Source organism: Pelophylax lessonae (assembly GCF_965119305.1).
Source record: "Pelophylax lessonae genome assembly, chromosome: 1".
In the NCBI taxonomy this organism is placed as follows: domain Eukaryota; kingdom Metazoa; phylum Chordata; class Amphibia; order Anura; family Ranidae; genus Pelophylax; species Pelophylax lessonae.
The window spans coordinates 493,593,008-493,617,971 of record NC_138768.1 but is presented as its reverse complement, the minus strand read 5'-3'; the positions used below and the strand labels follow the sequence as shown (position 1 = coordinate 493,617,971).

Sequence of the window (24,964 nt, the reverse complement as noted above, 5' to 3'; positions counted from 1 at the left end):
CCCTTGTGTTTACTATTACTATAATACTGAAACTAATTGACCTATGGTCACTGTTTCCTAAGTTGTCCCGTATTTCTATATCCGTGAGCAGGTCTGTATTGTTGGTAAATCAGTAGGTCAAGTACCGCATTGTTTCTTGTCTTATCTGACCCATGAAATTGTGCTGCAAAACATTTAGGAACTGCTGAGCCTTGGCTGAATGCACGGTTCCTTCTGCCCAGTCTATATCTCTCCCATCCTTGCTGCCAATCCTATCTGTAAAAGGAGGTCCGCCTACCCCTCCTCCCTCTGGTTGGGGGGCCTATAGCATACGCCCAATATTACCTTCCCCACAGTGCCTTCCCTTTGAAGTTCTACCCATAGGGATTCTGCCTCCTCCATAGCTCCATTATTAATATCATCCCTCATATTTACCTGTATACTGTTCTTAATATACAGACATACCCCTCCCCCTTTTTTACCTTCTCTATCTCTGCGATAAAGAGAATACCCCTGAATGGTCGCCATCCTGTCATGAGAGCTGTCAAACCAAGTCTCAGTTATCCCCACAAAATCTAAGTCCTCTTCAAACATCAGCAGCGCCAGCTCTCCCATCTTGTTAGCCAGGCTTCTGGCATTGGTATACAAGCCTCATAATTTTGACCGGTTACATATATCCTCATTTGAGGTTTTAAGGCTGCTTTCTTGATTTTTCCCCATACACCCCCCCCCCCCCCGGGTTTAGGAGCTCCGAACAACCTACCGCTAATGTCCCCATTTCTGCCCTCTGAATCTTGCTTTCCACTGGCTAATTCTACATCTGTACCCTCCCCCCCCCCCATCACCTAGTTTAAAAGCCCCTCTAACTTTTCGGCCATCTTCCCACCCAGTACGGTTGCACCCTCCCCATTTAGGTGCAATCCGTCCCTACCAAAGAGCCGATGGCCAACTGAGAAGTCGGCCCAGTTCTCCAGGAACCCGAAACCCTCCTTACTACACCAGCTCCTCAGCCACTTGTTAACTTCTCTAATCTCCCGCTGCCTCTCTGGTGTGGCTCGAGGTACAGGTAGTATTTCTGAAAATACTACCTTGGAGGTCCTAGTCCTCAACTTAGCTCCTAAGTCCCTGAAATCATTTAGGACTCTCCATCTTCCTCTGCCTATGTCATTGGTACCCACGTGTACCATGACAGCTGGGTCTTCCCCAGCCCCACCCAGTAATTTGTCCAGCCGATCTGCGATGTGCCGTACAGTGATTGACAGATCGCCCACCAGAACTGAGTGGGAGTCTGCTCTTAAGAGGAGATTGTCCAGGTACTCCAGTGCCACAATCCCCTTCTGTCACAGTAATGCCAATACCGGAGCTAACACACTGGTGAAGACCCTGGGGGATGTAGGCGAGACCAAAAGGTAATGCCACACATTGATAATGTTTCTCTCCTACAGCGATACGAAGAATACGCTGGTATCCAGCAAAAATAGAGATGTGCAGATATGCGTCCTCGATGTCGATAGAGGCCAAAAAGTCCCCATGGTGTAGGAACGCCACTACTGTGCGAATGGACATTTTAAACCTCTGTACCAGTACAAAACAATTCAGAGCCTTGAGGTCCAGAATTGGACACACTTTCCCTTCTTTCCTGGGAAAAGTAAACATGATTGAATAAATGTTGGCAGCCATCCAGGAAGGAAAGGTTATGACAGCACTGTATGCCAATCAGGGAGTTGCTGATAGCTGGAGCTGACCTCATCAGTGTGTAACTGCTCCTTTACTATCCAATCAAAGCCGGGGCTGTATCCCTTTAACTGCAGGAGAGAAAAGTGAAGTCAGACCCCAGCAGCATCCATAAAAGAAAACTTGCCGGACAGAATTACAAATTTTTTGGCTGCCCTAAGGAGGTGACATACAACTAAGAGATCACATTCAAGGGAAGGCACTAAAGGTCCCCATAGACACAACATCGAGAAGGAACAAACGGATCCCCGGGAGGAGATTGTAGCTCTCAGATACCACGCTGGAATAGAGGAGGAAGAGGAACAACCACCAACCCCGGCTAAATACAGACATTTTCTTTTTTGAGGTGAGAATATAGCACACCTAGAAGTGGAATCACTGAACAAGGTTCACACCAAGGAGATTAAAGGGAGGAAAAGAAATTGCACGATCCAATCACCATTATTTATTTATTTATCTATATAAAGCTATCTGGTACAACCAGATAATATCTGGAACTCTTTGGCGCACTATTTGGATTGGACACTCATTGCTACATTTATTTGCTTTTTGCACATATGTGATATATACATTAGGGATGCACGATATTGGAAAAAAAGTACATTGCAATATTTTTTTTCCCAATGATATATATTGCGATATTGAGAGAGCCAATCCAGGCTAAATACAGGGTTAATGTTACTGTAGGGATTCAGTGCAGCAGCCTTCTTCTGATTGTACCATACAGGGCCAGCCAGGGTTAATGTTACTGTAGGGATGGGAAGTAGTGCAGCAGCCTTCTTCTGACTGTACTACAGGGCCAGCCAGGGTTAATTTTACTGTAGTAGGATCTGGGAGGTAGTGCAGCAGCAGCAGCCTTCTTCTAAATGTCATTGCAGTTGCACCAGTTGCAGTTGCACCATACAGGGCAGGCCAGGGTTAATGGTAATATAGGGAACTGGGTGGACACTCCAGGGAACTGCAGGTTAATAAGATGACAGTGTGACAGTGCTGTGGAACTTAGGCAGAGAAATCGGGACTTCAGTGGTGGTAGAAGGTAGAAGAATACAGCCCGACATCCGTCCCGCATGTTAAGTCTGCCCCTGCTCTTCTAAAACGTTTTCTTTTTTAGTCATGTGATTGGCACAGCACGATTTAGGGCAGGCCAGACACACACTCATACTGTTGGAAGAATACATAAGCAGAGTAATGAAAGCCCCTCCCAAAGCTCTTTCCCTGCAGATTGCAAAGAACAGGGAAAGATCATGTGACCACACAACATCTTTACAGTAATAAGGTACAGTACTTTGAAGATTTAAAAAACAAAGACAAAAAAAGACAGTGCCATGATAAAGGATTTATGTGAATTATGGCAATTAACACTTCTGTTTAGTATCACTTTAAGGTATGCTTGAAAGTTGATGGTAAACTGAATGCATGCTGCTGGTCACGTGGTAGCAAGCCTAAAAAAATTCTGCACCACAGGTCTACTAAAACAGTGTTTTAGTGGTATTCCTAGTGGAACTCCACGCAACAGCCAAAGACACATCTTAGATGCATAGGTTTAGGCTCCATTCACATTAGTCTGACAATTTCCGGTGTGACCTTGCATTCTATGGACCAAAGTCTCAAAGTAGTCCAGGCACCTTTTCAAAGATGCTAGGACTAAAAGCAGACCCTATCTGAACGTTGCAAACAATGGGCTGTGACTCGTCACGTCCAAAGTCCCACAAGTGTTAATGCCTACAAAGGATTTGTAATAATCACAGTGATCTTCTGCTTAACTCACATCTTTCAAGGAGGGTGACAAAGTAAAACTCCATGTTTAAATGCACTTTAACCACTTCCATACAGAGCAGTTATACCCCCTTCCTGCCCAGACCAATTTTCAGCTTTCAGCGCTCTCACAATTTGAATGATAATTACTCAGTCATGCAACGCTGTACCCAATCAAATTTTTTATCATTTTTTTCACACTAATAGAGATTTTTGGTAGCATTTAATCCCCACTAGGGTTTTATTTTTTTGCGATATAAGTGAAAGAAGAGCAAACATTTTGAAGAAAAACATTTTGTTTTAGTTTCTATTACAAATAATTAATAAGTAATTTTTTTTTTTCATAAATTTGGGCCAAAATGTATACTACTACAGATCTTTGGTAAAAATAACCCAAATTAGTGGTTATTATTTAGTCTGTGTGAAAGTTATAGAGTCTAAAAGATATGGTGCCAATTAGGGATGCACCGAAATGAAAATTCTGGGCCGAAACCGAAAATGCAGGATGCCCTCGGCCAAAAACCGAAAATGACGTTTTCCCCCAAAAATTTTTAAAATAGATAGAACAGGGGCATACACCAAAAACAGGTAGCGACGTACACCTGTCGCTGCCACCCTGTCACAGTATATGTACTGTGATGGGTTGGCAAGAGGTTAATTTAATTACCAATGGTATTTGTATTATGCAGCATGAGAGGGTTAATGTATTGCCACTGCTGGTAACTCCTTTATTAGTGACCGACCAGTGGCAGTTAATTAACCCCTTTGTGCTGCATTAGTGCAACCAGTATCAGTGTTAATTAACACTGGTTGCACTGATACTGGTTGCACTAATGCAGCACAAAGGGGTTAATTAACTGCCACTTGTCGGTCACTAATGCATCAGTGACCAGCAGTGGCAATACATTAACCCCCTCATGCTGCATAATTCTAAATACCATTGGTAAGCTGCCTCAGCTTCCCCCCCCCCCCCTGCCTCAGCGTCCCCCTCGGCAGTACACCCTACCCCCCTCTGCCTCAGCGTCCCTCCCCATCCCAACGATTCAATCTCCTTACTCTCACTCTGCTGAGTGCTCCTCCGGTGTCCTTCATTCAAAAGACGTGGCTCCGGCCGGCGGCCCGCCTCCTGGTGATGTCACTACTACTACGATCTGTGTATGAATGAACTGACACACCGGGCGGGAGGGCTGGCGAGCGGCCGCTAATAGATATAACTATGTGAGCGCTTCACTTCCCTCTCAGAGGAGATACCCGCATGACAGGGAAGTGAAGGCTCACATAGTTACAGCTATTAGCGGCAGCTCGCCCGCCCTCCCTCCCGGTGTGTCAGTTCATTCATACACAGATCGTAGTAGTAGTGACATCATTGAGAGGCGGGCGACCGGGCAGAGGCGGGCGACCGGGCAGAGGCGGGACTTTTCAAACGTCCTCCTTTCTCACGGCGGCCATTAATTTCAGCATTTTTAACCCATTATCGGCCGAAATGGGATAGGCTCATTTTCGGCCGATCAGGTCGGTGGCCGAAAATTCGGTGCAACCCTAGTACCAGTCATTGAAATTTGATCACACCTGACGTACCGACAGCCTATCTCATATCTTGAGGCCCTGAAATGTCAGGACAATACAAAAAAACACTCAAATTACACCTTTTTGGAAAGTAGACATTCCAGGGTATTTAGTAAAAAGGATGGTGAGTTTTTTTAAGTTTTAATTTTTTACCACAATTCTTGGGAAAATTAAGAATTTTTTTTTTTTTTTTTTTTTACACAAAATTGTCATAACAACAAGTTAATCCTCACACACACAGTATATGCATACTTGCAATTGCACCCCAAAATACATTCGGCTACTCCTCCTGAAAATGGTAATACCACGTGTGAGACTTTTACACAACCTGGCCACATACAGAGGCCCAACATTCAAGGAGCACCATTAGGTGTTCTAGGACCATAAAAAACACATATAATTTCCTAACGACCTATCACACTTTTGAAAGCCCTGGAGCACCAGGACAATGGAATTACCCACAAAATGACCCCATTTTGGAAAGCAAACATCCCAACGTATATTCTATGAGGCATAATGAGTCTTTTGAACATGTCATTTTTTTCCAGAAGTTTTTGGAAAATGTGTAAAGAAAATTAAAATGCCTTTTTGTTTTTTGTTTTTTTACAAAGTTGTCAATTTATAAGATATTTCTAACACACAGAATGTACACAGCAACAATTACACCCAAAAATACATTCTGCAACTCCTACTGAGTATGGCGATACCACATATGTGAGACTTTGTCAAAGCATAGCCACATAGCCCAACATGCAAGGAGCACAGTCAGGTGTTCTAGGAGCATAAATTACACATATAATATCATTACAACCAATCACACGTTTGAAGGCCCTGGAACACCAGGACAATGGAAATACCCACAAACCAATCTATTAACCTTCTATGATGAAGTGAGCTGCCACCTAGATAAAGGTACGCCTGCGGATGTGGTGTACCTGGACTTCGAAAAGGCCTTTGACACTGTTCTATTCTCCGTGTTGTGAGAGACACAGGACTGGTCTGGAACAACGGTTGTTTATTCAGGACTCTCTGTACACTCCAACATGCATTACAAGACAGCTCTGTATATCAATACATCTCTTACATGTCTCCAAGATGGCCACTCTGCCCCTTGATGGAGCCAGCCTTAAAGTGACAGTACATGTGAAACCCTTCAGGTATAACACCTTCCATCCCAAAAAAAAAAAAACAACAAAAAAAAAAAACACAACAAAACGAGAACAGGCATAAAACAGTAACTCATAATTGTCCCATACAGTCCTCCAACTCAGGAGATTTACTTGGCTTCTTTCGCGTCCGGATGTGAGAACAACTTCCAGGGACCCTACGGGGAGAACACCTAGATAAAGGTAAGCCTGTGGATTGTGGTGTATCTGGACTTTGCAAAGGCCTTTGTCACCGTTCCCCACAAACGCTTACTGTTCAAACTAAGGAAGGTTGGTATGGACCATTAAGGTGAGTACATGGATAGAGAACAGGCTCCAGGGGAGAGTGCAAAGGGTGGTGATTAATGGGGAGTACTCGGATTGGGCGGGTGTGGAAAGTGGGGTCCCCCAGGGTTCTGTCCTGGGGCCAATCCTGTTTAATTTATTCATAAATGATCTAGAGGAGGGGATATCTAGTACAATCTCAGTATTTGCGGATGATACTAAACTAAGAATGCCAATATCTTCTCTACAGGATGTGGAAACCTTACAAGCGGACCTAACAAAATAATGGGGTGGGCAACTACATGGCAGATGAGGTTTAATGTTGAAAAATGTAAAGTAATGCACTTGGGTGCCAGAAACCAGAAAGCAAGCTACTCACTAGGGGGGGAACCTCTGGGTGAGTCTAGGATGGAAAAGGACCTGGGGGTACTGGTGGACAACAGGCTTGGCAGTGGCATGCAATGCCAAGCCGCTGAAAGCAAAGCCAACAGAATACTGGGATGTATAAAACTGAATTTTTGTAAAATCTTACCTGTAAAATTACTTTCTCTGAGTCCTCCGACAGTCGCCGCCACCTCTAAGTCATCACTATTGGGTATTTACTTCCGCTCCGCAGGAGTAGCTAGGCATAAGACTTAGTCAAAACAAAGACATTTGCATATACACACCCATGGGGGCTGTCCCACTGGTCAATACCCCCCTGCAGTGAACACTCCCAACTCACTTTGGTAGCATAGCAGTAAGTGTACAAGAAAAAACCCCAAAAGAGGGGCGGGGCGGCGACTGTCGGAGGACTCAGAGAAAGGAATTTTACAGGTAAGATTTTACAAAAATTCAGTTTTCTCTTACGTCCTCCGACAGTTGCTGCCACCTCTAAGTCATCACTATTGGGATGTCCCAAAGCAGTGTAGAGATGAGGGGTGGGAGGCGGGAACCGTAGAAAAAGGCAACGCAGTACCCACATCAGAGAAAGGAACCTTACGGGCAACAGGAAAGGCTCAACAGGAGCAACACCCCAGGAAAGCAAATCACCCAGGGGATAAACAACCCCAACAGTCAGGGACCCACAACAAGACAAGGGTCCCTCATGACACTGCCGCACTGAGAACTTTGCGGCCAAAGGAGGCATCAGCTGATGCCAGAACATCTACCTTATAGAATTTGGAAAAGGTGTGCACGGACGACCAAGTCGCAGCCTTGCAAACCTGGGCCACCGAGGCACGATGCCAATAGGCCCAGGACGCACTCAAAGATCTGGTAGAGTGCGCCTTAAGAGGGAAGGGTGGAACCCGTTCCTTCAAAGCATAGGCCTGTTCAATAGTCTGTCCGATCCATTTGGCAATGGTCGCTGCAGACGCAGCCATGCCCTTCCGAGGTCCCTCAGGAAGGACAAAGAGGAAGTCCGTCTTCCGAAAAGATTCAGTGGACGACAGGTAAACCCTGATCGCCCTGACAACATCCAAGGAATGCAATGCAACCTCCTTTGGATGCATAGGCTTCGTACAAAGTGAATGCAGGACAATGTCCTCATTATGGTGAAACTCAGAGACCACCTTAGGAAGAAAAGACGGATGTGGTTGCAAGACCACCTTATCCTTGTGAATTACCAAGTAAGGAGAGCGGCAAGACAGCACCGCCAGTTCCTATACTCTGCGAGCCGAAGTGATCGCCACTAAAAAGGCAACCTTCTTCGACAGCAGAGGCAACGATATCTCCCGGATGTTTTCAAAGGGAGAACGCTGTAACACGGACAGAACCAAGTTCAAGTCCCATGGAGGTAAAGGCTCCCTCCTGGGAGGAACCAAATGTTGCACACCTTGAATGAAGGTGCGAATTAAGGAATAAGACGCCACAGGGGGTTGGAAAAGAATAGTCAGTACAGACACCTGGCCTTTTATCGTGGCCAGCGCCAGGCGTTGATCCACCCCAGACTGGAGGAAAGCCAACACTCTTGACACTGAGTACGAGCGAGGGGAGAACCCCCTGGACTCACACCAGGCGAAATAAGCTTTCCAGGTACGGTAATAGATCTTACCAGAGGAGGTTTTCCTGGCCTTGATCAGAGTAGGAATGACCTCAGGGGAGAGACCCTCTCAGGACCTGGGTTTCAACAGCCAGGCCGTTAAAGCCAGCGACTGTAAAGCAGGATCGGACCCTGAGACGACAGGAGATCTTCCCGCATTGGCAGCCTCCAAGGAGGCACCACCGCCAGGTGAACAATGTCGGCATACCAGGACCGGTGTGGCCAGTCCGGCGCCACCAGAATCACCAGGTGCGGTTCCGAGGCTAACCTGCGAAGGAACCTGGACAACAACTGAATCGGAGGAAAGGCATACATCAGACGATACTGATGCCAAGGAGCCACCAACGCATCCGAGGCGTCTGCCAGAGGATCGCCTGTTCTTGCCACGAACCTTTCCACCTTGTGGTTTAGCCGAGATGCGAACAGATCCACGTCCGGGGATCCCTACTTCGCACACAGCATTTGGAAGACCTTCGGATGCAGAGACAGTTCCCCCTGGTCCAGGGTCTGGTGGCTCAGGTTGTCGGCCTGCCAATTCTCCACACCCGGAATGTGAAACTCTGAAATCGACGGGACATGAGTCTCGGCCCAAGACAGAATGTCCGTCACCTCCCGGGCACTCCTGGTGCCCCCTTGGTGGTTGATGTAAGCTCGTACAGGACGGCCCCAAAGTCGATCCGACCACTGGAAGAGAGAGTTTGATCGCTCTTAATTCCAATATGTTGATCAGAAGGGAGGATTCCTCCCCCGACCAAGTGCCCTGGGCAGACAGTGTGCCCAGGACTCCACCCCAGCCCGACAGGCTGGCATCCGTGGTAATCACCGTCCACAGCAGCGGACGGAAGGACTTCCCTTCTGACACAGCCGGGGACTGGAGCCACCACAGAAGATCCATTCTGGTCTGGCGACTCAATGAGACACTCAGATCCAAGGACTGAGGTAGTCTGTCCCACCTGGCCAGGATCTCCGCTTGAAGAGACCGTGTGTGGAACTGAGCAAAAGGTATCGCCTCGAAGGCTGACACCATTAACCCCAGGGACCACATGCAGGTCCTGAGTGACGAGGAAGGCCTGTCCCTGAGGGACCTGATCTTGTCCTGTAAAGTCCGGAGCTTGTCCTCCGGCAAGAACACCTTTGCTTGAGCAGAGTCCAGAACCATTCCCAGATAGGGAAGACGAACCGAAGGAGACAAGGCCGACTTCTGCATGTTGATGGTCCATCCGAACTCCTGAAGCGTCTGTACCGTGGTGGACAGATTGCGCAATAGGTCCTGGCTGACACTCGATCTTAAAAGGAGATGGTCCAGATATCCCAAGACCGCAATGCCCTGGGCCCCCAGCAGGCCCAGAACAGGCGCCAACACTTTGGTAAAGATCCTTGGAGCCGAAGCGAGACCGAAAAGGTAACGCCACAAACTGATAGTGGTCCTCCGCTATTGCAAACCGAAGGTACCGCTGGTGACCCTCGAAAATGGGGGATGTGTAAATACACATCCTTCAGGTCTATAGAGGCCAGGAATTCCCCCGGACTCAGGGAGGCCACCACCGAGCGGATAGATTCCATACGGAACTTTCGAACGCGCACAAAGCAGTTCAGTGCTTTCAGGTCCAGAATAGGACGCACCGTGCCATCCTTTCTTGGGAACAGTAAACAGATTGGAATAAAATCCCCGAAACCTGTCCCGATGCGGCACCGGGACAATCACCCCCTGGGCAAGGAGGTCCTGCACCGCTCGATGCAGTCCTGCAGGCACCCTGGAGTCAAATGAAGATTTGAGGGAAAAAATCTGTCCGCCGGCCAGGAAAGGAATTCGATCTTGTACCCTGATCAAATGATTTCCTGAACCCACCTGTCCGGAATTCGGAGCAGCCAAGGTTGGAGGAAACTGCGCAAACGTCCCCTCACCCCTGAAACGGGTGAGGGCGCCCCTTCAGGCAGGCGGATTGACCCGCCGCACCGGCACTGCCGGACTTCTGTTTGCCTGTCCAGGGCTTCTTCAGGCTACCTTGGCCCTTGAAGGGCTTGCCCTTGGTTTGATTCAGAAAGGCACGAAAGGACCCCTGGTTGGGTCGAGGGGCGGAACCCAGCTTGCCACGAAAGGACTTGTGCTTCGGGTTCTGGGGCAGCATGGTGCTCTTGCCCCCCGTGACGCCTTTTACCAAGGTATTCAACGCCTCGCCAAAAAGGCGAGAACCATCATAGGGAAAATCAGCAACTGTTTTCTGTGAGGTCTGGTCAGCCGACCAGCTCTTCAGCCAGATCAGTCGACGGTTAAGTACCGCGACACTAGATAAGACGTGCTACCAAAGGGGCCTCATTTAAGGCCGCATCGCACAAATACATGACTCCTTGGTGAAGTTGATCCACCATAGCCAGCCAGGCAGGTGGGACAGAATCAGACACGAGGTTGTGCCTAAGCACCTTAGTCCAATCAGCCACCGCCTGAGCCACCAGAACGGACGCAAAAACAGGTTTGAGCAAGGAACCCGTCACCGTGTAGGAATGGCGGGCCAGAGATTCCAACCTCCTGTCCGTGGGATCCCGAAAAACCGGGGTCTCCTCAGTAGGAATCAAGGTAGCCTTGTTCAAAAACCTGTGGATGCACACACCATTGCGATTCCGTAGCCGGTGCAAAGGGATAAAGTAACTTAAACCAACTAGGTACCATGAATGGACGTTTTAAAGTGCGCCACAGTTTCATTACACTGTTAATGAACTCAGCGGGGCAGGGAAAAACCTGCGCCGACTTGCGGGTCCTGTGTGTCCCAAATGAGGACAATGCCCGGAGGACTGGGCTCATCCTCCAAGTGTAGTGTTTCCTTCACAGAGGAAATCAACTCATCCATAGCGGCGCGTTCTGCAGGCGACCTAGGGGGAGAATCATCAACCCCCTCCACCTCCGCCTCCCCCTCAGACCCCAGAGGGTCTAAGGATAAGCGAGACCCTGAAAAGGGCACGCCCGCCGCAGCAGCCATATCACCATCTGAATCAGAGGATAGAGATAATCTGGGCCTCTTCCTAGCAACACGTTCAGCCATCAGCACCTCAATTTTGGACACTAAAGATGCCACTACAGCGGCCAAATCAGGCATAACAGGGGCCACAGCAGGACTGGGGTCCCCCACCAGATCTGTAGGGAATTTGCTGTCCTGAGATTCCATTGCCCAAGATAAAAATAACAGTACAATAAAAGGGTACTGTCCCTTTAAAACCGCTGCGGAGTGCGCAGCCCACCGCTATACGTACAGTGACCAAATACCCCCAAAAGGAGAAGAAAACGGAGCCAGAAATGACAAAACAGAAGGTTATGAAGAGACAGTCTGTAGAGCCCCACAGAATGTTACCACATAGATCGCTGCTTCAGAGGAAAAGGAAGGGAGGTCATGAGAGGCTGAACTATAAGCTGCAAATGACCCAGGGAAAATGGCTGCCCATAGAACTGAATGGGAGTCTTCGGGAAAATGGCCGCTGACATGTGCATGGAACGATCGTTCTGCCACACGCAAGATGGTGCCGGATGGCGCCAAAACAGCATGTAAATCAGCCCACAGTGAAGCCAAAGCATGCTTGCCCAAAGTAAAGATGGCGGACCGCGCGGTTTATTCCCCGCTGCGGCCGCCACACACACACACACAACGTCTGCACCCCCAAACACACACCGAAGTGACACAGGGGAAGGGGCCCCCATATATATACCGCAGCGCATGTATAAAGGAGACCCCCACAGGGATCGCAACAGGGAGCCCCACATCGGCACAGACATGGGGGACACACAGCAACACAGGACTGCCACCCCAGACAGAGGCCCCACACAGAAGGACTTACCTGTACCAGATGGCACAGGGTGCCTCTCAGAACGGAAAGCCGCTGTCCTCATCTGACAGGGAATGCCGTTTTGCCAGGGACATTACACTGCAATATCGCAGATGTGTCCAGTGAGGTAGCCACTTCACAGCTGCATCCCTGCTGCGAGCAGGGGTGGGTCGTTCATAATGCCAGGACGAACCATGGCTGAACGCTCAATGGCGGGCTGGGGGGTCCCTCTGACCCTCTGCCCTGGAGAACCAGGGTGGTCAGTCCGATTCCCAGCTCCGCATGAATCCATCTTTATCTGAAGAGTCGACTAAAAACTAAAGCTGACAAAAGAAACAGTTAGTAGAACAAAGAAAAACTGACATTTTTAAAGAAAATCAAATAAAAAAAGATCAGAAGGCTGAGATAGGAGCCCCAGCACAAGGAAAGCCTAACTACTCCTGACGCTAGGCAGAAACAAACTGAGTTGGGAGTGTTCACTTCAGGGGGGTATTGACCAGTGGGACAGCCCCCATGGGTGTGTATATGCAAATGTCTTTGTTTTGACTAAGTCTTATGCCTAGCTACTCCTGCGTAGCGGAAGTCAATACCCAATAGTGATGACTTTGAGGTTGCGGCGACTGTCGGAGGACGTAAGAGAAAAGGGGATTCACTCCAGAAATAAATGGATTTTTGTAAAATCTTACCGTAAAATCCTTTTCTCTTAGCTCATCGACAGACGTAGTCCTCGGTGATACACCACCTTCGGGTTATGTTACCTCCGCAGGAGCAGGACTAGACAGGAAATTAAAAAGCTCTGGCCACACCCTAGGGGCAGTCCCAGAGGGTATATCCTCTCTCTCTCTGCCTCAGCAAATCAGTTATGTGAAAAAGCAGTGCTTAGAGAATTTAACCCAACCCAACTCCAAAACAGAGGGGCGGGGACTACGTCTGTCGATGAGCTAAGAGAAAAGGATTTTACGGTAAGATTTTACAAAAATCCATTTTTCTCTAGCGCTCATCGACAGACGTAGTCCTCGGTGATACACCACCTTCGGGACGTCCCAGAGCAGTATCACAACTGAGGGGTGGGAAAATGGAAATCAAATCCCAATCTAGAAGGCCCAACCGGTGCCAACTAGAAGTTTACAATGCTCATCCTTAATGATGAGACTCAACAAAAAAATTTTCAAACAGAAAAAAACCCTCGAGGTAGACCACCGGTCTCCTCAAATTGCGGCCTGCAAAACCTTGCGGCCAAATGAGGCATCCGCCGATGCCGTCACATCAATTTTATAGAATTTTGTAAAGGTATGTACCGACGACCAGGTGGCCGCCTTACATACCTGGACCACTGACGCCTGATGGCGAAAGGCCCAGGAAGTACTGAGCGCTCGAGTGGAGTGCGCCCTAACAGGGAACGGAGGACTCTGACCCTTAATAGAATAAGCCTGTACCACCGTTTGTCTAATCCATTTGGCAATGGTTGCGGCAGATGCAGGCAAACCCTTTCTGGGGCCATCCGTGATCACAAAAAGTGAATCCGTCTTACGGAATGATTCCGTAGCTTTCAGGTATACCCTGATTGCCCGAACCACATCTAAGGAATGCAACGCATGTTCCCGATGATGCTTGGGCTGAGGACACAAGGAAGGTAGTACAATATCTTCATTCAGATGAAAATCTGAAACCACCTTAGGAAGAAAAGATGGCTTAGGATGAAGTACTACCTTATCCCTATGAATCACTAGGTATGGGGACTGGCATGATAATGCAGCCAGTTCTGACACCCTGCGAGCAGAAGTAATAGCCACCAAGAAGGCCACCTTCTGGGATAAAGTAAGCAAGGGAATCTCCCTGATGTTTTCAAAAGGAGGTTTCTGTAGAACCGACAAAACCAAATTAAGATCCCAGGGCGGTAAGGGCGCGCGGACTGGAGGAGCCAGGTGCCGCACCCCCTGGATGAAATTCCGCACCAAGGATTTGGTAGCTAACGGCTTCTGAAAGAAGATTGCTAATGCTGAAACTTGACCCTTGATGGTGCTCAAGGCTAGCTTCTGCTCAACCCCTTGTTGCAAAAAGGCCAATATTCGAGACACCGAATAGGTACGTGGAGGAAATCCTAAAGATTCGCACCACGCAATATAAGTCTTCCATGTGTGATAATAGACTTTGCTGGAAGTCGCTTTCCTTGCTTTAATAAGGGTAGGAATGACTGAAGTAGACAAACCTCTGTCCTTCAGTACTTGGGTCTCAATGGCCAGGCCATTAAAACCAGCGACTGTAAAGCACGAAGGTAACTTGGTCCTTGAGACCACAGACACTCCCTGAGACGAAGTTCCCACGGAACGTCTGCGACTAGCATGTCCAAGTCGGCCAGGCCGGCTTGGGGAGGCCAGCCTAGAATTTCTAGGACCACTGGCGCTGATTGGATCTGAACCAGGCGTCCCTAGAGCTATCTGGCCCCGACCATCCGAGGAAGTCTGGTCGTTTTCTGTTTCCACACATTTATCAGATACCTGATAGTTATCAGGAAGGGTGATCTTTTCTGGTTGAACCTCAGGGACCGAAGTCACCCGACTAGAGGCTACTTGGCCTATCTGGTCAACCAGATCCGATTCCTGTGAGGTATCGGGACTAATCTTAGGAAAGGGTAAAGGAAAAGATCTATTCAGGGAACGGTAACTACCGCTTCCTGTGGTACTTAAATGTTGGAAGGGAAGAATCGCACCGGTAGTAGTGGTTGATGCTCGATCTGATGTCCTGAATACCGGTGAAAACGTCCCCCCACCCTGAAACCGGGTGGGGGCGCACCTTCAGGCTGTGTACTCCTTTGCTTCGGGTTTGGCTGGGTTGGTCCTCTGCTTGTCCGACCAGCCCTTCTTGAATCCTCCTGGAGGAGTCTTGCCTTTCCCGCTAGTACCAGCCGGGCGCCCTTTATGGGCGGTAAAGAAAGGTCCTCGCTTGTTGCGAGGTCCCTTAGCTTTTGCAGCCTGTGGCAAGAAAGTGCTCTTGCCCCCAGTGGCATCCTTAATGATTTCATCTAGGTTGGCCCCAAATAGACGATTCCCCTGAAAAGGGAGATTGGTCAAGGTCTTTTTGGAACCTAGGTCAGCTGACCAGCATTTTAACCATAGCACACGTCTGAGGATCACTGCTAACTTAGATGCATGCCCTAATAAGGGAGTTGTGTCCAAGGCTGCGTCACAGATAAACCATAGCCCTTGTATGATCTGTTCCATCAAATCCGATGTCTCCTGGGGAATATCTTTTCCCCTAAGATCTTGGCGTACCATTTTCGCCCATTCCGTAAGTGTCTGGGAAACTAGACCAATAACAATTACTGGTCTAAATGCTGACCCTATCAGAGAAAAGATAGTGCGGGACTCCGCTTCTATCTTTCGATCCACCGGATCCTTAAAGGACGAAGTGTCCTCCACTGGAATAACCGTGGCTTTATTCAGCCTGGAAATAGGCGGATCCACGACTGGTGGTACCGTCCATTTCTTAATGATGGATTCCTCAAACGGATAGCGTCTAGCAATACGCTTGGAAATAGTAAAGGTACGTTTAGAATGCTCCCATTCTCCTTTAATCTGATTACCAAAACATTTAGGTACCGGAAAAGCCTTCGCCATCTTGATGGGCTTATTAGTACCGAAAGGCCTCTCTGTTTCAGTTGCCTCTGCCGGTAAAGCCTCAAGTTTTAAGGTTTCTTGCACTGCCACAACTAGTGCGTCCACCAATGCTTCTTCCTGAATTATAGCAGGAGAAGAAGCGTCCTCCTCACTGTCTGAGGGGGCTTTACCTGGGATAACAGCCCTTGCAGAGGAACCTGCAACTGCCGTGACCATCTCTGAATCTGAGTCAGAGGTGTCAGATGGTATAGGGGTAGGCGGGGGTCGCTTCCTTGACCCCCGTCCCTGACAGGCCGCCTCCACCCGAGCCACCATAGACTCCAAAATTGCTGTAAATGACTCTATACTCTGTGCACCGGCGGGTCCCGAGGCCCCCTCGAGGGAAACAGGTGGGGGAATATGTGTGGCAGGGTCCATGATAACTCCAGTTACTTCCTGGATAATATAATTCAAAAGAAAAAAACTTCTTTTTTTTTTTTTTTTTTCTGACCCCCAGCGCCACAAAAAGCCCCTTAGTGTTACCTGCTAGGGATCCCTATCGATCGAGAGAGAGAGAGATAGACCCCCAGGCTCACCACTTGATGCTCAGAGTTAAACTGCAACAGCTTACAGCGCTGTCTTGACAAACAGGAAGTCTTTTGGCTGGCTGCCCAGGAAGAAGGGAGGCGGCTCCGCCCCTCTGCACGCCTTCCGGCGCCTCCCCCAAGCTCCACGAGGTGTAGGATCACCTCAAACATGGCCGCCCCCATGCTGGAGACACGAGGCTACGCCAAAATGGCGGCTCGTGCGATCCAGCAAAAAAAATGGCGGCGGCCTGTGCTGACTAGCGGTGTGCTGCAGGCACACAACACTCTCTCTGCATGGGGATATGGCGTGGTTGGCGGTACCGGCCCTGGCGGACCGCATGGCCGTTCGGGAGGCCTGCTAATAGCTGGAGATCTGATTTGGAAGGCAGTCTACATGTCCGTGGCTTCTGACTGGTAGGTAGCTTATACTTAACCCATAAGATTCCCAGAATGCCACAGATTACATCTTTAAAACATGTATACAATAGATTGTTAGCTCCCAAACCAAGCCTCCTGGCTTTTTGCACACATAAAATCACACTAAAAGTAGGAGGATTTGTGACATGTTATAGGATAGAAAGAACTCTTTCTTACCATACAGAGAGGGGCCCGCGTTCACCACAAAACCCGTCAGGGAAAAAAGGGGGGAACATACTACTCACCATACCGGAACCAGGCGGGCACCAACTCCTGACAGTACCCCTCTCCACCGGGGCGGGAGGGCTGTCGACCGATACGGACGCCGTGACTCATGGTCTTTGGCGTTTCAGCGAGACGTTTAACTCGCGGGTTCAGTCCTTTTAATGGGACTTTGTCGCGGCCGACCCAGCGCGGAGCTATGGCCTGCACGCGCTCGTAGGCTGAACTGGGGTGACCACCGGATCTCAACATCCAGCCCGTCGCCCAGTTCAGCTTTCTTGCTTGAAGATCTCACAGGAACACTGGAGAAAAAAAGCTGTCTAAAAATCCTTTTAGAAAAAAATTCTTGCCAGGACCTAAGATCCCAGCAAGGTATCTAGGTCCTTACTCCTAACTAGACAGAAAATAACTGATTTGCTGAGGCAGAGAGAGAGAGGATATACCCTCTGGGACTGCCCCTAGGGTGTGGCCAGAGCTTTTTAATTTCCTGTCTAGTCCTGCTCCTGCGGAGGTAACATAACCCGAAGGTGGTGTATCACCGAGGACTACGTCTGTCGATGAGCGCTAGAGAAAAAGAGATTATTCTACCTCTCTACAAGACTCTGGTCCGGCCACATCTGGAGTATGCTGTCCAGTTCTGGGCACCGGTCCTCAGGAAGGATGTGCTGGAACTGGAGAAAGTCCAGAGAAGGGCAACAAATAATTAGGGGAATGGAGGACATCAGCTATGAGGAAAGGCTACAAGCAGTGAAGTTATTCTCTCTGGAGAAGAGACGATTGAGGGGGGATATGATATCAATGTACAAATATTGTACTGGCAACCCTAGCATAAGGAACTATTCAGAGAAAGGGAATACAATAAGACACGAGGCAACTCACTAAAACTAGAGGAAAGGCGGTTTAACTAGGGATGCACCGAAATGATCATTCTGGGCCTAAACCGAAAATGCAGGATGCCCTTGGCCGAAAACCGAAAATGACTTTTTCCCCCAAATAATTTTAAAATAGATAGAAGAGGGGCATACACCAAAAGCAGGCAGCGACGTACACCTGTCGCTGCCACCCTGTCACAGTATATGTACTGTGACGGGTTGGCAAGAGGTTAATTTAATTACCAATGGTATTAGTATTATGCAGCATGAGGGGGTTAATGTATTGCCACTGCTGGTCACTGATGCATTAGTCACCGACCAGTGGCAGTTAATTAACCCCTTTGTGCTGCATTAGTGCAACCAGTATCAGTGTTAACACTGGTTGCACTGATACTGGTTGCACTAATGCAGCACAAAGGGGTTAATAACTGCACTGGTCGGTCACTAATGCATCAGTGACCAGCAGTGGCAATACATTAACCCCCCCCATGCTGCATAATACTAATACCAATGGTAACCTCGCCTCAGCTCCCCCCCCCCCTGCCTCAGCGCCCCCCCTGCCTCAGCGTCCTTACGGTCAGACACTCTGCTCCTCCGGTGTCCTTCTTTCAAAAGACACGCCTCTGGCCGGCGGCCCGCCTCTCGGTGATGTCACTACTACTACGATCTGTGCATGAATTAACTGACACACCGGGCGGGAGGGCAGGCGAGCATAGCTATAACTATGTGAGCGCTTCACTTCCCTGTCAGAGGAGATACCCGCATGACAGGGAAGTGAAGCGCTCACATAGTTATAGCTATTAGCGGCCTCCCGCCCGGTGTCATGTCAGTTCATTCATACACATCGTAGTAGTAGGGACATCACAGGGAGGCCGGCGGCCGGCCAGAGGCGGGACTTTTCAAACCTACGCTGCGCCCTCCTCCTTCCTCACGGCGGCCATTAATTTCGGCACGTTTAACCCATTTTCGGCCGAAATGGGATAGGTCCATTTCTCGGCCGAAAATTCGGTGCATCCCTAGGTTTAACCTTAAAATACGTAGGGGGTTCTTCACTGTAAGAGCAGTAAGGATGTGGAATTCTCTTCCGCAAACAGTTGTATCAGCAGGGAGCATCGATAGTTTAAAAAAACTATTAGATGGGCACCTTAAAGACCACAACATACAGGGGTATACAATGTACGGTTAACAGCAAACACACACATCATAGGTTGAACTGGATGGACTGATGTCTTTTCAACCTCACTAACTGTGTAACTATAGAACACCAGTTTGGAAAGCAAACACCCCAACACATAATATAGGAGGCATAGGCTGCAGATAGGATAGGTACTCAGGCACTCTGATGGGCTGGAGACAGGCACTCAGGCACTCTGATGGGCTGGAGACTAGACATATGCCGGTTTTCGGTAATTCGATATATCGCGGTATTGCATAGCCACGGTATTGTTATTGTGGCATTTTTAAAATACCGAGTTTCTCTGCTCCTGGGTCTGACTTGTGAATGGATACATTTCAGTGAGCTGGATGACTCATTCACTCACACAGCAATCCCAGTAACTATAAACAAAAATGTTTACATTGTATCTTTTTCTTCCCTCTGCCAGGGAGAAAGGAAGTTTAACCTCTTAAAGACTGGATCTTTTTCTGACACTTGTTGCTTGCAAGTTAAAATCAGTTTTTTTTTTGCTAGAAAAGTACTTAGAACCCCCAAACATTTTATATATTTTTTTAGCAGAGACCCTACAGAAAAAAATGGCAATTGTTTTAATATTTTAGGTCACACTGTATTTGCGCAGCAGTCTTTCAAACACAATTAATAGACTTTAATGAATAAAAAAAAAAAAAAAAAAACGTAACAGTAAGTTATCCCAATTTTTTTTTTTTTGTTACACAGAGAATCGTGATCTTTATTCCAAGCTAAAGAATCGTGATTCTCATTTTGGCCAGAATCGTGCAGCTCTAATATATTATATATATATATATATATATATATATATATATATATATATATATATATATATATATACACACACACACACATACACACACACGCATAGCAGCCCACATTACATTATTATTATTATATAGCCATCAAGCAGTGTCTGGCCTACCTGGTGATGACTGGTCCTGGCGCTCTGATCCGATGGCCTGGTCTTTAAAGGGGCAAATCCTTGCGATCCAGAAGTGGTTAAACCTGCAGGAGGACCGGTGTTTTTATCTATTAATGACTTTACTATTGCTTTAGGCCTGGTTCACATGTATGCGGGTTGGTGGTTCACATGTATGCGGGTTGGGGGCCCACATTTGCACAGGCATAGCAGCCCATTGATGTGAATGGGCTTGAGCTGCTATGCCTGCGTTTTCAGCTGAAAAAAGGTGCATGCAGAATTTAAAAAAATGCAGTGGCCATGAAATCAATCCTTCTTTTGCACCATGCGACTTACCTGCAGTTGCTGCACACGCAAACTGTTTTTAAATGCCGTGCCCACGTATACAAAAATGCAGAAAGCTTGCCAGAGCAGGAACTGCAGGTTAGTCGGATGGTGCAAAAGCAGGATGGATTTCAAGGCCACTGAATTTTAAAAAAATGCTGCATGCACCTTTTTTCTGCGGAAAATGAGGGCATAGCAGCCCGTTCAAATCAATGGGCTGCTATGCCTGTGCAAATGTGGGCCGCCAACCCGCATACATGTGAACCGCCAACCCGCATACATGTGAACCAGGCCTAAAGCAATAGTAAAGTAATTTATAAACAACACCTCCTTCAGGTTTAACCACTTCTTGACCACAATGATTTGCCCTCTTAATGACCAGGCCATCGGATCGGAGCCGAGCACCAGGACCAGTTATCACCAGTTAGGCCAGACACTGCTTGATGACCTATTTTAGGCCTGGTTCACAGAGTCTGTACTGACTGACTATATAATAATGTGCATAAGTGAACCAAAGCCCCTAAATTCAGCAATGAAATTCAAGTGAGGTAGAAATTTAATAATTTAAATTTAATAATAGAATACCGTGATAATACCGTATACCGTGGCAAAACCTTAATTAATCGCAGCATGAAAATCTGATACCGTCACAAGCCTACTGGAGACAGGCACTCGGGCACTCTGATGGGCTGGAGACAGGCACTCGGGCACTCTGATGGGCTGGAGACAGGCACTCGGGCACTCTGATGGGCTGGAGACAGGTACTCTATTGGGCTGCAGATAGGTACTCAGATACCCTGATGGGCTGGAGACAGGTACTCAGGTATTCTGATGGGCTGCAGATAGGTACTCAGGTACTCTGATTGGCTGGTGACAGGTTATAAGGGTATGCTGATGACATGTTCTCGGGTACTCTGATGGGCTGCAGAGAGGGACTCGGGTACTCTAGGCTGGAGACAGGTACTCGGGTACTCTGGTGACAGGTACTTAAAGTACCCGAACCTGTCATCAGAGTACCTGTCACCAGTCCATCAGAGTACCCAAATACCTGCTGACAGGTACTTTGATGGGCTAGTGACAGGTACTCTTTATTTGGGGGGCAATCAGTGTGTTTTGGGGTACATTTTTTTTAAGATTTTTTTATTGAAAAGCAACAATTGGTACAGACAAAGTGAACATTACACTAAGGCAGCAACAGGGTGAACGTTTCGTCACAAAATCGTGAGGCATTTTAAACCTTATGGGTCCAAAAGTTCACATAGATAAGGGCATTAAACGGGAAATACAAACTACAGGTCCCCGGGGAAAAAAAGTGCGAGGAGAGAAAGAGGTTGAAACATTCTCGCATGGGACGGGAGGAGAACATTACCCATCAAACATCAAAAAGACTGATTCGGATGACTGTACTGGCCACTTATCATACCATTAGCTACAGTAGTGGTTTGGGGTGCATTTTAAACGCTAACTAGCTGTTACGGCACTCCCCTCCTCACACAGGATCAGCGTGTGAGGAGGAGAACACAGTGACAGCTAGTTACCGTGTTCTCTGTTAACATTCTGTGACCGGCTGTGATTGGACACAGCCGGTCACGTGGTAAAGAGTCAATTTCATTGGCTCTTTACCCTGAACAGGGATGGACTGTGTTAGAGTGACACTCTCCATCCCCGATCGCCTCTCTGCGCACCCCTAGGGGCACGTGCAAGCGGCGTGCCCGAGGGAAGTGCATGTGGCGGCGATGGGGGATGGGGCATGTCCATCGGGACACAGCCCATCCCCGATCGGTGTAAAGAGCCATTAAAAAAAATGTCTCTTTACCAATGCGACCGGCTGTGTCCTGATGGACACGCCGCATCCCCGATCGCCACGCACCCCCGGGGGGTTTTGGAGAGCAGCGGATCCAGGTGGACGTCATGACGCCCGCCCGGATCGAGGGAGTCTTCCTGCTGGCTTCATTTGTCTATCGCCGGTAAGGAAGTGGTTAAATAGTTTGTTTGCCCCTAGGTGTAACCATCTGTAAGCATCTTTTTTTTTTTCTTTTAATTAGTAAGCACACTACAAAAACCTTACATTGACCATATTCAACTTCTAAAATGAGTAAACAAAAGCACGTAAGCAGGAGAGTAGAACAGCAAGACAGTTAGATAAGTAAACATTTATATAGTAGTTTACTAAAAAGAAAATACATACATTTTCAGGCTTCATCTCTTCTTTTTCACTACACTTATCTTCACTTGATGTTTCAGCTGCAACATGAAGGGAAGTGATGTTACTCTCTTCATTCTCTTGCTCATGTGATGCATCACTTTCAGATGAGTTTATTGACTATATCAAATGGGGAGAGGTTGGAGGGGAGAGAAAAGTTTAGACTGTAAACCTGCATTTTGTAAAAAAAAAAAAAAGAGTAAACTCTTTTTAAAACAAGAAAAAAACACAACAAAGCCAGCCTGTGAGAGACCATTCTTACTGGAGGAGGAAATGTGTAACTGGTCTGTGGATTGGTCTGAATTTCATAAAGTCCTTCATTGAACCCTTTCCTCTTGTTTGGCTTGCCATATTTATCCTTGTACTTTTCATATGGAAAAATATCCTTTGCGCCCAGAAAAGCTCTGAAAATACATATAAAAAAAAAAAAAAAAAGTGGTTAAATATATCCCTAATCTTGTTCTAGAGGAAACAAAAACGTCTTCAAATTCATTAGGGGCACAAACCATACACTTTAAAGAACTGGTTTAGTCAATAGTCTATGCTACTGTGGTACACTCAATGCTGACTAGTGTTCCCAATATGTTTATAAGGCTGCTTTCACACTGCCTTATTGAAAAACGCTTTGGAAATTTCTTATGCCTTTTCCTGGATGCCCATTACCCAGCATGCACCTGTGAAACTTGGACATGGGACTCAAAAACACACATCAAAAGCACAATGCAGATGCTTTTATCACACATTTTCTATTCATTTCAACAGGGACCTGTGTTTTTTGGTGTAGTATTGAAAAATCATACCCCAAGATGCAGCATGCATTGACTTTTTGAAAACGCACTGCACCCTCAGCACAGTGGTGTGATGAGTCCCATGGGTTTTTAAGGGATTGTGTATTTGTTGCATTTTTAGCACAGTAAAAAATAAAACAAAAATGATTTAGACCCGGTTCACATACAGGTGACCCGACTTGCCGGGGCGACCTGTATAGTCGCGGTGCACAGCGCACACCGCGACCTCGGAGAGACCTGCACGGACTTCATATTATTGAAGTCAATGCAGGTTGCTCCGGGTCGCCCCAAAGAAGCTCAGGACCCTTTTTCTAAGTCGGAGCGAATTGTGTCGCTCCTATTAGATCGGGTCCTGTGCTAATCTATGGCAGGCGACCCACGGCGACTTGTCAGGCGACCAGGTCGCCTGACAAGTCGCCCCAGTGTGAAACGGCTCTAAGTGTTACATAGTTACATAGTTTGCGAGGTCAAAAAAAAAAAAGACTTCAGTCCATCCAGTTCAACGTGTGTGTGTGTGTGTGTTAGTACATTGTATACCCCTGTATGTTGTGGTCTTTAACCACTTTACCACCGGAGGATTTTGCTGTCTTACGTCTGGGCCACTTTTTGCGCTAACAAAAAAAAGAGCGACAATTTTGAAAAAATAATATTTTTCACATTTTTTAATACGAAATTCCCTCAAAAAAAAAAAATAAATTTAAAAATCTAAATTTATCATTTTAGGCCATTTTGTTTTCTGCTGCATAATTTTTGGGAAAAAAAAATTGCAATAAGCGTATTTTGATTGGTTTGCACAAACGTTATTCCGTTTACTAACTAAGGGAAAGATTTCTGTCATTTTTGGTGTTTTTTTTTTTTTTTTTTTTTTTAACGCGCAATGGAGGCGATCTGCGATTTTTTTTGCAGGACTGCGACATTGCGGCGGACAGATCGGACCCTTGACTGACATTTTTGACACTTTTGGGGGTACCAGTGACATTACTACAGTAATCAGTGCTATACATATGCACTGCTACTGTAAAAATGACACTAGCAAGGAAGGGGTTAATTTTTATTGGTGATCAAGGGGTTAATGTATGCATGGTGCTTACTAACGTGTGTGGGGGGAGGTGACTGAGTGACACAGGGACAGATCGCAGGTTCAGCTGTGCTGAACCCTGCAATCTAACCCTGCCTGTCACTTAGGAGATCCGCCCGCTTGTGTAAACAAAGCGGGCGGATCTCCACACTCGATTCCCCGACGATCGGGGAAGAGCGGCGGTGATCACCACCGCTCCTCCCCTGGCCCGACTCCCGCTGTGACTGAATACAGCGGGAGCAAGCCTCCGCCGGCGCACGCGGGCCGCAGAGAGAGGGGAATGTCTGGCGACGTAGGTCTACGTCGTCAGACGTTATCGAGCCACTTTGATGCAGTAGAGGCTCAGTGAGCAGCGGTAAAGTGGTTAAGGTGCCCATCTAATAGTTTTTTTAAACTATCTATGCTCCCTGCTGAAACGACTGCTTGTGGAAGCGAATTCCACATCATTACTGCTCTGACAGTGAAGAAC

At 47.5% G+C, this 24,964-nt stretch overlaps 1 protein-coding gene across 1 annotated transcript in view; it reads right to left on the bottom strand.

Annotated features, from left to right (window-relative positions):
- HDGFL2 (HDGF like 2) overlaps positions 1-24,964 on the bottom strand; it is a gene marked incomplete at its 3' end in the record, with an annotated part of 529,328 nt that overhangs the window by 472,912 nt on the left and 31,452 nt on the right. The window contains exons 3-4 of the mRNA XM_082254985.1: positions 22,892-23,033; positions 22,615-22,749 (exon numbers count right to left, since the gene is read on the bottom strand). Of these exons, the coding sequence (XP_082111111.1) occupies positions 22,615-22,749; positions 22,892-23,033 (277 nt within the window). The remainder of the gene's footprint in view (positions 1-22,614; positions 22,750-22,891; positions 23,034-24,964) is intronic.